The sequence below is a fragment of the Sinocyclocheilus rhinocerous genome, unplaced genomic scaffold, assembly GCF_001515625.1.
Source record: "Sinocyclocheilus rhinocerous isolate Xijiao unplaced genomic scaffold, SAMN03320098_v1.1 scaffold1802, whole genome shotgun sequence".
NCBI classification, from domain to species: Eukaryota; Metazoa; Chordata; class Actinopteri; order Cypriniformes; family Cyprinidae; genus Sinocyclocheilus; species Sinocyclocheilus rhinocerous.
In genome coordinates, this window is record NW_015654351.1 from 962080 (window position 1) to 977519 (window position 15440).

Here is a 15440-nt window from a genome sequence, read left to right on the forward strand (position 1 = left end):
AGAATGTGTCTGTGAAGTTTCAGCTCAAAATACTCCACAGATCATTTATTATATCATTTTGAAAATGCCTATTTTGAGTGGAAGCAGAAACAGGCTGTTTTTCAGGCCTATCTCTTTAAATGCAAATGAGCTGCTGCTCCCCGCCCCCTTTTCCAGAATAGCGCTGCGCCTTTACAGCTAGTATCTGCAAAAAAAAACATCTGTTTTGGTTCTGATTATCATGTTTATCGCGCTGAAATCATGCGTTTTAAACCATACGAGTTTAAACTTCAGATATACGGTTTTCTGAGCGCACACATCAGAAGCACATGGACAGAAATTGACAGTCACCACTGATAAGCTACCACTAAATATTGTAGAAACTTAATTTGCTGTAAAGTTGCTTTGCAATGATTTGTATCGTGAAAAGCGCTGTACAAATAAACTTGACTTGACTTGACTTGACAGAAAGTGGCTGTCACAGCATGTGAGTACTAAACTAAGTTCTCATTCACACACAAGTTTACGTTAAAAACACACGAGTTACAAAAATTCTTATTTCTTTCTTTTGTACACAAATACTAACATGAGAAAACAGTTTGAAAGGAGAGGGTTAAAAATACAAAGACAATTGAGGTTTTGGGAAATTTTCATTTTTGAGTTGTGGTGCAGCAGTATAAGAAGACAACTTCATTTTATACTGGAGTATAAGCACTGGCTGGAAAAATTGTTTATAGCTGTATTTGGCTGCTGTTTCCTTGGAGATCTAAACCGTACTAATTATTTCCATTCTCTGTGAGCCTTTGCAGTGGGTCAAAAGCTACCTTGAATAAAGTTGATCAAAGAGCACCACCAGCATGTCTCTGCAAGGTTATGTTATTTAATTTCATGTGCATTTACATTTTGAACACATTTAACATACTGTACAAAAGTGCACTAAAACAGGATTTATAAGGTACTGCAACAGATCCGAAATACTAGACAAGACAATGAGCAGACTGTAGATGTGTGGGGAATTTTTAAAAAGCAATTCATGTGAGGTCACTGTGAGGTTAGGTGAATTTTGAAGAGGCTTGTCTTTAAGTGTTGAATAATAATGCTGTCACTAGAACAATAATAACTAACTATTATATATATATATATATATATATATATATACAGTATATAGCTATATACATGATACATATACATGAAAAAAAGCCTTTAGTTTTCTTAACTCATGCTTCTTGTTTGGAAAAATGTGTCTCTGTAATAGAATCACAACTAATTTTTCATAAAATAGGATCTTGGAAGGATATTTCAACTGTCAGGGTAATGTAATATTTTCCTGATATCTATGTTTTTCGTTCTTCATTAAACTGTGTTCAGAGTAAATTTTGTGGAAAACTTTAATTGCAAAGATGATAGCACACATAAAATTAGTTTTGTCTTTCGTCATTTGTGTATTCTATTTTAAAACAAAAAAAGCTGGAAAGCTGATTTTTATTCTTCTTCTATCATTATCATATTTGACCAAAATACGGTAAAAACAGTAATACTGTAAAATATTATCACAAATTAAAATGTGTTTTCTATTTCAATGCATTTTAAACTAATGTATTCCTGTGTTGGCAGCTATATTTTCAGCAGTCATTACTCAGTCTTCAGTGTCACATGATCCTTCAGAAATCATTCTAATATAACGATCTGGTGCTTAAGAAAAATTATTAATGTTCTAAAATGTGAAAAGCAGTTGTGCTGCTTAATATTGTTGTTTGTAGATTTTTTTTCAGCATTCTTTGATGAATAGAAAGTTCAAACAACATTTATTTGAAATAGTAAACATTATCACTGTTACTTTTGTTCATTTGAGTGCACCATTGCTGAATAAAAATATTAGTTAAGAAAAAAAAAAAAATCATGCTGACCCAAATATTTTGAACAATAGTATATATAAAATAAGTATAAATTAACATTAATAATGAACAATCCTGAATTAACAATGAACAATAGTATATATATATATATATATATATATATATTTGTGATGACTTGTTGACACTGTGTTTAAAGAAATCACAGACCACACAGAAGACAACCACACTTGTTGTACATTTTACAGACATCCTAAAGCAGCAGACTTCTGGCGTGGTTGAATATACTGAGCAGATTTCTTCCATGCCAGTGGATCCAAAGCAGCCAGACATGAGCACAAGCAAGCAAGGAAAGCACTATAACTCATTGCAATGTCTGCCCCTACAGCTTTTACCTTCCTCTGGGCTACATTCTCTTATGACCCAATACTTGGCAGCCTATTGTAACAGTGTGGAAAAAAGGCTTCCCATTCCTGTTTTTGGCGTGAGAGTACTGCTTCTTGCAAGCGATGTTACAGTGGTTTGGAAAGGCTATTGGCCACTCCATTGGGCTGGGCTACATGAGGAGAGCTGCCTTGAGACTCAGCCCACCCCCTCCTCACCTCTGCTCCTCTGTGCCGTACAAGCATTGGCGATGGAGAGTAAATCAAGTGCCTGAAGAACATGGCTCACAGCTGCTTCCACCCCTTTCCCTCAGAAGTTTTTAAAAGACTGAAGAGGATTCAAACACAACATTAGTCAAGCATTATTTTGAATACCTTACGTCCTCTGGTTCACCTTATGCAAAATATTCTCATATTTAGAGAATCATAGCTGGTTTTACTCCCAAAAGGTGGAAAATATTTCCAGTTCACATGAACAGCTTTTGTTTTACATCTGGAAAACCTTTCAAGTTGGATTTTCGTTACATACCACTTGACATTTAGAATCAATTTCCTCATGAATGCTAGTTAACTAGAAGCTTATTTTGGCAACTAGTTGAAATTAGTCATAACATAACTAACTCAAATACAACTTCAACTGCTTCCCAGAACTGTGCCGTCTGCCAAAATGGCTCAGATGAGATGAGGTGAAAATAAGAAGCTAATCAGTAGTGAAAACACTTATTTTTTCATAAATAGCACTAGCATATCCATCTCTATGCATTATCCATATATACCAGGTATAACTGAATATTTGATATTTGTATAGTGGGAACTTGCTATCATGATAGTTGTAAGCAATTTCAGCTGTTTTGCTAACTTCCTCTAGAATTAGACCACCCTACACCAATCCAACACGCCCCCTCACTTAAACCCTGCCCTCTGAAGACATGTCAGCCAACCTGACGTCATACCAGTAAAAAGCAGGGTGAATTTTCTGATTGGCTAAAATGCACAGGCCGCTTACCTGACCCCTATTGTAGTCTAAAGGTGTCACAGCTACAGGTGAGATTCCTCAGGACATCTAAATCAGTGATATCTTTCAGGTAGTAGAGAATTTAAAACACGTTCAGAACATTCAAGTAGATTAATTACAATATATAAAGCATGGCTACAGAAATTGCCAATTGTGGCACGGAGCAGTAAATATATTAAGTCATACTTTAGCTTACATTTATTATAGCTCTTCACATTGTGACACAATTTAATCAAAGACCCCCAGACAACCTTAAGTAGTACATTATACTAAAAATGACAGTTTTCTTCTACTTTATAGCACTATATACAATTTTATTGAATTTAAAATCAAATAAAATACTTTTTTTCTTGCAATAATTAGAACAGAGCAAAACCTGACACTATACAGACAAATAAAGGCTTCAGCCAAACCACAAGCAAGACCTTGCTCATCTTTTACATAAATGTTTGTGTTCATGAGGAAATTCATAGTAACACGTGTGGAGCATGTGAAATATGCTTAATAAAATGTGAAACTGGACAAGTCAGTGGAACTGTAGAAGATTTCTGACCAGCAAATGGAATGTTTAGCTTGTCCCATTGTCTAGTATTTACCACTGAGACAACGAAGAACGGGCAACAATGAATTTAAACTCCTTCAGAACAGCAGAAAATGAGTTGCTCTTTAACCAAAGTATACCTTTCACCATTGTCTTTCCTTCTTGTTTTCCTACTAGGGGTTTAAATCTGTCATCTGCAACCCAAGACAAATGAGATATAAACTCTTTTCTTGTTCCCTTGTAAAAAAGAGCCTATGAGCAACAGCAGTAAAGTCAGTGCAGTTAAGACTGTCATAAAGCCAGTTTACTGTCCTTCTTAGCAACTACACCAAGCCAAACAGACTTTATCAGCGAATGATAACCAAAAACAAAGAAATATTGACAATATACAATATTAACATAAGAACAAACTATCTTTAAAGAATGGTAATGAAGAACATGCAGTGTAATTCAACAGAGCCAGAGTGGATGCTTATGAGAGAGCACTGACAAAAGGGGGAGGAAAATTAGGGTTGGCAGCATTCTTCTTACTTAAGGCTGTTAAAAAAGAGGCAGCAGAGAGTGGGGCTGGGTCTGATTGCTGCTCTGAGCAGGAAAAACCTCAGTCTGTCTTCATGGTGAAGCCATAACCTGGACCCTTTTCCCTTCTCTTCCCGGTTACTTTGCACATAAGAACAGCTCATGTCTTTGATATGGGCATGATGATCTTTCAGCCGTATAGGACTGTCCTGTTTCTGGCTTTATCCGTGGCTTTTTTACAATTTGTGAAATGCCAAGACGAAGGTGGTAAGTTGCAGTTTATTCATGAAGCTAATTGTGCTGATGCTAAAGCTGATGCTTTTGATTTTGATGTAAAGACTTGTCTTATTATTATTATTATTATTTAACAAAGAGGTTTACTAAAGGTCACTTGAAAGGCTTGAATATAAAGCTGCTTAAATGTAAAGTTAATTGAAAAATTGGAGCTTAATTTTAAAGGATGTTGCATGCATCTGTATGAGAATTGGTTGTACTGTTGACCAGCAAGTACCTCTAATTATGCCACAAGTTTGGGACTTGCCTGTACTTTTGACCAGCAGGTTTTACTAGTTATGCCATGTGGTCACCATACTGTAACATGATTAACGGTGATGTCACTTTGTGGCATATGAGTATGGTCAAAAGGCACAGTTTACTCTTAACTCTTCAACATGCACCATTAGATTTGTTGTCTACCCAAATCAGTATCCTCCTCTCACATCTGCTGAATCGATTTCAACTCTAGCACTGCGCTCACATGTCTCTAAAGGAACACAGCTTGCATCTTAATGCATAGCAGATGTGTGAGGATATTATGAGGGAGGCACTGACTCTGAACATGCAGGGAAAGGGAAAAAAACACCCAGCCGAGAAAACACCTGAGTGCTATTACTTCAGTCATGCCCCGGTTTAGATCATTTCAAACATGTGACGTCAATTTTTCCCTAAATGATGTCACCAGACAAAACAATCCTGGGGAGTGTTCTCTCAGGTTCTGTTGATCTTAATGTTTAGCAGATTTTGATATATGCGTATCTGAACAACATGTTTTACGTGTGCCTCTTGGATTCAAAGCCTATTGTTGAGGTTTTACAGACAGTGCGCCACCTTGTGGTAAATGATCATTACAACTGGGGGAAAAAAAAAAAAATTGTAGTATTTTCCTTCATAATAGAGCAAAAATATGCAATTATAATATTTCTCCATTGTAAAGAGAGATTTCTATCTTTTTTTTCACACCAGTCTGTGCACTTTTGGGCTAAGGAGTAATAATGTTCTTTAGGTGAAAATTACTTTGTAAATGTATTCTCTTTTGGTAGTATTTCTCTTAAATTATGTATTTTTATGTAAATTATGTATTATCACATTACCATTAAATTGCCTGCAAACTGCATGTTCGCATTTGAATAGGTCCTATAAAAAAGTCATAACTTATAATTAATATGATAATTAATACACTGAAAGTATAATTAATACATGTTTTGCAGAAAAAAATTAACAGAAACCTGACTGTGTGCTATTTCTCACTTAAAGAAAATGGCTGATGTTAAATTGGTTTGGTTTCAAGCTAGTTGAAGTCAATAGCTGAAAGCAGCTGCTTCTTTGTAAATAGTTTAGTTACAATGGTAATATTTATGCAACGTAAAGAGAAGAAAATGACTCTAGAAAAACAAAACAACAAAAAAAGTTAAATGTGCTTTTGGGCAAAAGTGGTTAGGTTGGTAGTATTTAATACATAATGCAAAAAAAGCTGCAATTTTTCTCTCCCTGTCCTTTCACACAAACATATGCCAGTAAGCACCACATAAAGTCCAAATTAAGTTTCAATTAACAGAAAGTTGTTCTGTTCTTTGTCCGCTCCATGTGACGCATCTTTTCATCTGAGCATTGTCACATGGAACAGTTTAAATACCCTTAATCTTTTGGATAATGTGTAATTTTACGTAAACTTCACAAACTTCGTCACAAATTACTTCTCACAGTAACATGAGAAACACTGTAATTTTTTTCTGGCCCAAAAAGAAGATAGTCTTTCTAACATTAAACCGTTAGTTGTATTTTTTATTATTATGTTGTGGAGCTGACTGAGTGGTATTTTTTTGTTTAAAACCTGGTTCCAGTCATTGTTGCCACAAACATTATATTACAACAAATAGGGTGTTTTCACTTTACAGCTAAATATCCAAATATGTGCATTCGACCAAGTCCACAGCTTATGTGCTGATGGAAAACATGTGCTGCATTTTTGAGCAATGACTTGATTACATGCCTCTTTGGTCCTGAAAGAGGGAGGGAAAGAGAGAGCAAGAAAGGGGGACAAGGAGAGAGAGAGAATCCTATTCTCTCTTTGACACCAACCTTTAACTCTATAACATTTACTTTACAATCCATAGCATCTTTGATCACTGGGCGTCTCTATGGAATAAACAATTTAGAGGATGGATTTTTAATGATGAGCGTGCTCTCGAGCCTGCTCTATGGGAACTACTTATTAAGTAAATTATGGCAGTCAGCAAATGCAAGTCCGGGGGATGACTTCCAGATGTTAAACTGGTTGCTTTGGCAGTATTTGTAAAATATTAAAACAAATGCTGGCTAAAATGTGATTGTGGAGGAAGTCATGTAGCTGATGTAAAGAACACTGTGTCTTCGAACAGCAAAGGCTGGAGGACAATTGGGGGTTGGAAAATGAGAGCAAATGCATAGTAGGCATTTTACCACTCTATAGCTTAGAGAAGTCGTTTGTCATGTGCAAACTAAAAAAAAAAAAACTCACACTCAAAGCAAGCCTTCACCCTCATGTACAGCAGATGTAGTGAAAAACATAAAAAAATATTCTTTTGGCAGGCTTACAGGATCAGGAAGCAAGGAGGATGAGACATATGCCAAACATGACTGTGTAGAGAATGCAGAGGTTGGCAGTGGAGAAAATGACGAGAACTCCCCTTGAGATGGTTTATAAGCTTTATAAGTTGACACAGCTGTTCAAATTGGTCTGGAGATCATCTGGATTTGGCCTATATAAAATTTTAGTCCTATCTGTTTGTCTGTGCTACACTGGTCCCCAAAGCCTCATCTTGGTGGATTATAGAAGTAGCTTAGTTTTGCATCGATTAACCCATTTAGAGCAGTGTCAATAGGGTTAATGGATTATTCACCCAAAAATGAAAATTGTGTCATCATTTACTCAAACTCTTGTCATTCCAAACCTGTCCGACGTTCTTGTTTCTGTGGAACACAAATGAAGAAAGTTTTCACATTTGTGAAAATTCACAAGTTGTCAACAAATCATTCAGACAGGTTTTGAGAACAGAATCAAAAAATCAAAGATTTCTTGAAAAGAGCTCAAAAGAATGATTTATCACAAATTAGACTTGCAACTTCTCTCATAAACACTTATGGAAACAAAAAAATTTAATCATTTAAATTTATTTAGAAATCATATCATACTAACTACTTTTATTGCTCCTGTAAAAGTCAGTAAGAAAACTGGCAGACAAAAATCAGCAGTTCAGAGTATGAAAAGACAACGCAGAAAAGCTGAGCGGATGTGGCGGAAGACGAAACTTGAAATTCACTATAGCATCTATAAAGACAGCCTTCATGCTTTCAATGTGAAACTAGCCACAGCTAGACAGACCTTCTTCTCAAACCTTATAAACGGTAACTTAAACAACACTCAAGCAACAATTTTTGCTACTGTTGAGAGACTAACAAACCCCCCAAGTCAGATTCAGTGAAATGCTCTCCGACAGCAAATGCAATGAGTTTGCTTTATTTTCTGAGAAGATCAATAATATCAGAAAGGCGATTAGCACATCCTCAAGTAATGCAGAGGTCAGACAGATTTGACCACAATTGACCACAACAAAAATAAGTTACTATGTCTGTTTTTGAAGCAATTGACAGCGAAATTTTGGAAGAAATAGTACAGCACCTTAAATCATCAACCTGCTATCTTGACACACTTCCCACATCTTTTTTCAAAAGTGTGCTTAACTGTTTAGAAGCAGATCTCTTAGAAGTGGTGAACGCCTCACTTCTTTCTGGGACTTTTCCAAAATCCATGAAAACTGCAGTTGTTAAGCCCCTTCTGAAAAAGAGCAATCTTGATAACACCATATTGAGCAACTATAGACCAATATCAAACCTTCCTTTTATAGGAAAGATTATTGAAAAGGTAGTCTTTAATCAGCTGAACAAATACTTAAACTCAAATGGATACCTGGACAATTTTCAATCTGGTTTCCGACCGCATCACAGCACAGAGACAGCGCTCACTAAGATAATAAATGATATTCGCTTAAATTCTGAATCTGGCAAAATATCAGTGCTGGTACTACTAGATCTCAGTGCTGCGTTTGACACTGTCGATCATAACATACTACTAGACTGGAAAACTGGGTCGGGCTTTCTGGGATGGTAATCAAATGGTTCAGGTCATACTTAGAAGGGAGAGGTTATTATGCGAGTATAGGAGAGCATAAGTCTAAGTGGACGTCCATGACATGCGGAGTCCCACAAGGCTCAATTCTTGCACCGCTCTTGTTTAGCCTGTATATGCTCCCACTAAGTCAAATAATGAGAAAGAACCAAATTGCCTATCACAGCTATGCAGATGATACCCAGATTTACCTAGCCTTATCTCCAAATGACTACAGCCCCATTGACTCCCTCTGCCAATGCATTGATGAAATTAACAGTTGGATGTGCGAGAACTTTCTTCAGTTAAACAAGGAAAAAACTGAAGTCATTGCATTTGGAAACAAAGATGAAGTTCTCAAGGTGAATGCATACCTTGACTCTAGGGGTCTAACAACTAAAAATAAAGTCAGGAATCTTGGTGTGATTCTGGAGACAGACCTTAGTTTCAGTAGTCATGTCAAAGCAGTAACTAAATCAGCATACTATCATCTCAAAAACATTGCAAGAATTAGATGTTTTGTTTCCAGTCAAGACTTGGAGAAACTTGTTCATGCCTTTATCACTAGCAGGGTGGACTATTGTAATGGTCTCCTCACCGGCCTTCCCAAGAAGACCATTAGACAGCTGCAGCTCATCCAGAACGCTGCTGCCAGAATTCTGACTAGAACCAGAAAATCTGAGCATATCACACCAGTCCTCAGGTCCTTACACTGGCTTCCAGTTATATTTAGGATTGATTTTAAAGTACTTTTACTCGTTTATAAATCACTCAATGGCCTAGGACCTAAATACATAGCAGATATGTTCACTGAATATAAACCTAACAGACCACTCAGATCATTAGGATCAAACTGGGTCGGGCTTTCTGGGATGGTACTCAAATGGTTCAGGTCATACTTAGAAGGGAGAGGTTATTATGTGAGTATAGGAGAGCATAAGTCTAAGTGGACGTCCATGACATGCGGAGTCCCACAAGGCTCGGTTCTTGCACCGCTCTTATTTAGCCTGTATATGCTCCCAACTAAGTCAAATAATGAGAAAGAACCAAATTGCCTATCACAGCTATGCAGATGATACCCAGATTTACCTAGCCTTATCGCCAAATGACTACAGCCCCAATGACTCCCTCTGCCAATGCATTGATGAAATTAACAGTTGGATGGGCCAGAACTTTCTTCAGTTAAACAAGGAAAAAACTGAAGCTGTATTTTACATATAATAATTTCCTTAAATTTTTTAATCATTTTAAAAGTTTTTAAATTCCTTGTTTTATTGTTGTGATTATTCTTTATGATTATTTTACTTCCTTTTATGTAAAGAACTTTGAATTACCATTGTATATGAAATGTGCTATATAAATAAACTTGCCTTGCCTTGCCTTATAATGTAGTTATTTTTTCCGTACTAAAAATTTTGGAGCTTGTCATTTCCACATCTCATTCACTTTCCTTAATCTATATGGCCAGAATTAACTTAAAAAAATTCACCTTTTGTGTGAGTAAATGGGGTGTCTAACCTGTCTCATTTTTATTAGCTCACCTGTCTGGTAAAACCATGCCAAAGGCCTCCCAAAACAAAATCAGAGACGGGTATCTGGAAAAAGGCAACCCAATTTTCCACCACCGTAGTAGGTCTCTGCAATACTAAAAGAGTGACTAAATATTAACAAACCTTGATTTCTCGACTGGTTAACTATAACATATAGGTATACCATTGACAAGCTTCTCATGTTCTACATCAAATATAACAGTATCATAATGGTGCTGTTAATACTGATACTTAATACATTTGTACAAAAAGTCCTCTGTGGCTGGCCAGCTTGAAAATATATCATGAGCAATTTTGGATTTCATGAGGAAAATTTGGTTTTCTGGTCTATTAGAGCTCTTTTGTGTCCAGCGTCCAGGCATGGTAGTTATTGTTCTCAAGAAACCAAACCCTGTAAGGAGAATGCGATGACATGTATACTTCAATATAAAGAAAAGATGAAATGATACAGGTTTTGGATTCAGTCCATAAGATCAATGCAAAGTAGAACAAACTATTCAGTATAAATATTCCACATTACTTTTGACTTTTGCCAGTGACTAATAGAACACAGCCATATAATTATAACTACAATGCGTTGAAAATTAAACAGATGTCACAAAGTCTAGAAAAGGGACTGAGGGCTAAGCAGAGAAGTCAGTTTTCAATTAAAATTTAGCTTGAATGTATACCAACATATTTGTGGGATATAAGAGTTTTTTTTCTGAATAGTTTTTTGTTTGAGAGATCCCTAACGAATCCACATTTACTAATATATTTATTGCAGTATTTGTTATTCAGCCTCAGTTGTGTAAAACTGCAACTTGATACAACTGATCCCACTCTAGAGAAAAATGAGAACTCTTAACATGAGAACACACTGTGCTTTTCAACACAACCCACTATCCTGCACTTCATACACTCATAACTAGGACATCTGAGTCAACCCGGTTTATATGGAAACATCTGCACAGTTTATTGAGTCAAGATTAGATTCTAATAGCATGTGAGAAAGACACTGGGAACCTGAGATGCCATGTGGCAGTCACATTTCAGTTTATAAATGCCAAGGATCTATTAGAAAATTACATATATTTATTTGTTTGGAATATCCATTGGTTACAACAGAATAACTGGAGTTTGAAGTAGGCTAGTTCTCAAAATGAGAATCAAGGGCTGATGTACCAAATTACTGTTCTGGAGTTTGGTACTGTACTTGTTCTATTACTTCCCTGCTGAAAAAAACAGCTAAAACCAGCCTAAGCTGGTCAGGCTGGTTTTAGCTGGTCTCCCAGCCTGGTCATAGCTGGTTTATCAGGCTGGTTTTAGAGGGGTTTTGACCACTTTTTTAGCTGGTCAGGCTGGTCTTGGCTGGTCAGGCTGGTCTTAGCTGGTTTTAGCTGGACAGGCTGGTCTTAGCTGGTTTTAGCTGGTCAGTTTGGTCTTAGCTGGTCAGGCTGGCTGGACAGGATGGTCTTAGCTGGTCAGGCTGGGAGACCAGCTAAAACCAGCTATTTCCAGCTTAAACCAGCTAAAACCAGCCAACCAGCTTAAGCTGGTTTAAGCTGTTTTTTTTCAGCAGGGTTGCTAAGCCATTTGTATATCCGGTGTACACTAAATTATTATAAATAATAGGCCATTTACTCCCTCATGCTATCTTTATATTCAAGATATGTCTGAACTTTTTACATTAAAAAGACGTTAAACATGGTCCATGTATATGACATTAACATGCTGTAATAACCTTTGAATAAAATATAGCAATAAACTTTATTTAACCAATAGATCAATACTGCTGAAACATTTCAGATATCAAACTAAAGAAAATGTGATCCAGGCACAAAACTCCACTCTGGCAGAAGCTTTAAAAACACATTCACGAGAGAATTCACATTCACATTCTCTGCAAGCTTGTGCAAAACAAGCCACTCAGATTTCTCTCCCCCATGATGTATGGGGATCTTATTATAATATACTGCCCCAGAATCAGCAAGTTTCCACCCACGGCTCCGCCACTGTGTTTTCGCAAGTGACAACGGTGTACCAATTCTAACGCCATGGCGAAAGTTCGAGCAAAGCATGCTAACTGTTATGTCTTTGGCTTCACTGATGAGCACAGAACACTATTTAGAGTACCAGCCTCAGTGGAGACAAGAAAGCAGTATTGATTTATTTACTGTATATTATGCTGCTGCCATACAGATCTAATATAAACATGAAACATCTTTCCCAGCTGCTTACCTTCACAACCATAACTTTATACATCTGTTACAACTGTTTTTGTAACTCATGTGTGTTTTTAACATAAACTTGTGTGTAATTGACAGTTTAAGCGCAGTTTAAAGGGGTCATATGACGTTGCTAAAAAGAACATTATTTTGTGTATTTGGTGTAATGCAATGTGTTTATGCGGTTTAAGGTTAAAAAAACACATTATTTTCCATATAATGTACATTATTGTTTCTCCTCTATGCCCTGCCTTTCTGAAACGCGTCGATTTTTACAAAGCTCATCATTCTAAAAAAGCGAGGTGTGCTCTGATTGGCCAGCTATCCAATGCGTTGTGATTGGCCGAATACCTCAAGCATGTGTCGGAAATGTTACGCCCCTTACCATACTGTGATGCCGTCTCCGCTTGTAACACTCCAAAGAAAAAGGAAAAATTGAAATCGCATCATATGACCCCTTTAAGACTTGAAAGAGAACTTAGTTTAGTAGCCTACTCACATGCCAGATGTGTGCACTCAGAAAACCGTATCTTATAAGTTTAAAATAATATGATTTAAAACGCATGATTTTAGCGCGATAGACATAATCAAAACCAAACAGATGTTTTTGGCAGAATACAAGGTACAAGCAGAGGCGTGCAAAGTGAGGGGGCACGTGTAGTATTATTTTAATAATATTTTATGTCCAGGAAACTAATTAATTTCTAATTAATATTTTCCAATAATATTTTTTATATTTGATACGATCACACCGGTGTGATTAGATCGTTTAGTGCGGCACATCGTCAGCTGCTAAATTCAAATCTGCATTCGCTGGCTCGCGCTGAGCCAGAGACAGACGCGTTTGTACAGCGCTGCATTATAACCAATCACACATGATTCTGTTGAGCTTATGAATGCAATGGCCAATCAGAGACGTTCAGGTGAGTCATCGCTGAAACGCGGTGTTTTGTTCACTTGCTTGCTGACTGAATTATCTGGCAAATTCTCTCATCTGAAACAACAAAGTGTATATATAAAAGTGCAGATGTGCGTATGAATGTAAGATATTCATTTCACAGTGTAAACAGCTTCAGTGATTTTACTGGGAGTTTTTGAGAGTGCCTGAACTGTGGCTAGACTGAATGAAAATGTTCTTTGATAATGTAAATGTTCTTTGCTCTCTGTAAATTGAAAGTGTTATAATTAGTAACTTACAATATTGTTATTAAATTCACATTAAATACAAAGTCAGTCGTATTAAAAATATTTTATGGCATGACACTCATATCTGGTAGCTAGGCTTCTTAAGTACTTAAGTACTTTGCCCATCACCCATTACAGATCAAATAACATAATCTATAAAGGTGCAAAACGCATTTACTTACACATATTTGAGAATCTAGATATTTCCTGATATAGTTAACACGTTTGGAAATATTTCGAATAAAAAGGAAAAAAATAAATAAAACACAAGCCTATATCAGATATACAGTGCTATTGTGGCTGCTGTGTGTCACATGGCAAGCATGACGAGACACAAGAGTTTCAGTATTGACTCTCTCATCTATCTAATCCACGATGAGTCTATTGTTTACCATTTGATCATTTGAGTTTGGAAAGATTAATTTTGTTTCTCTGTTTGTTTTCTTTAATTTATAAAACCAGACAAGTAAAATCTATTTTCATAATGGAGTATGTTATAGAACACTAGTCAGGAACTGTGTATCACTATTATTTGTTTGATATTATTGCACATGCTGGATGAGTTTGCAATACATTATCAAGTACATATGTTAAAGCTCTATAATACACAACCAAGAGTCAGTAAGATTTATCACCTTTGGAAGAACTGACCTTTTGACCATTCTAAATGTCATGCATCAAGATGATATAAGGTTCTATAAACTTAAAAGGTTTTCTCAGAACAAGAAGGATGTTTTCTAGGGGAGCAGGCTGAAGTCTTGCAAGATCATGTCAATTACAACTGATTTAAAGTATCTAAAACAGACATGTGGATTTATTCATCACATCTGAAGAAAGTTATTTTTTGGTTCTTGATTTTATACCCAAAAAAGAATCTTTAAAACAAAATCTTATTGAAAAATGTGTTCCAGTCTATTTACAGTTGCTTCTAATGACAAAACGTGAAGCTGCTGGTTGACGGTGTAAGTTAATGAAGGATAGAAAAAGAGAAAAAGGCAAGAGGATGATCTGAAATGTATCACAGTGAGGGGTTACATGAAGTAAATGTTTATATAAATCCTCTCCACTGATGCCTCAAGGTTCTCCATCCAAAACAGTGTAATATAAGCTAGAATCATGACAGACCAGCTGTGGAAGCTCTGCAAGCTCTCACAACATCCAAACAAAGCAAAGAGGAGGAAACACGCAACAAAGAGAAACATAAGGGAGGGATGTTTCCAATCCCTGGAAAGAGTGAGTGGGGTTGTTCCTCACAGAGGATGCAAATTAGTAGACTTATGTCAGGTCATGAGATTTTGTTGATCTTAACCAAGAATGTAACTGGTAATGACCTGCATATCTTGCCTGACAATCACACACAGAAACATTTACCCTTCAACATCTAAACGTATATTAAGTTTGTATAAAAGTGCAGGAGTTCAAGTTGTGTAAATATTAAAAAGCAAGCTAATGAATTCTGGAACATCACTTTGTTATGGATAGACAGCTGTCTAGGCCGCTGGCATGATAAACAGAAATATAAAAAATAACATTTACAGTTGAAATTGTTTAAAGAGATCTTGGAAGTACGCGTGAATGGAAAAGAAAAAAACACATATAAAAAAGCATTAAGCATGCCTTTGAAGTTCTTGTTTTAATTCTATACACCCACTTATATAGACATAGATGTGGTAGACATTAGCTGTGCCTTATTACATATGTCTGAACCTATATCTAAATGCAAACACAGAACTGTTACTAAAGATGGCTTTTTCTTCCCCCCCCCCTTTTTTTTTTTTATCAAAA

At 36.3% G+C, this 15440-nt stretch overlaps 1 protein-coding gene across 2 annotated transcripts in view; it reads left to right on the plus strand.

Moving 5' to 3' along the window:
• Positions 1–4342: 4342 nt before the first annotated feature.
• LOC107717009 (collagen alpha-2(V) chain-like) overlaps positions 4343–15440 on the plus strand; it is a 30094-nt gene continuing 18996 nt past the window's right edge. For both annotated transcript variants that reach the window (XM_016523656.1, XM_016523657.1), the window contains exon 1: positions 4343–4557. In XM_016523656.1, coding sequence (XP_016379142.1) covers positions 4464–4557 — 94 coding nt within the window. In that variant the 5' untranslated portion in view covers positions 4343–4463. The remainder of the gene's footprint in view (positions 4558–15440) is intronic.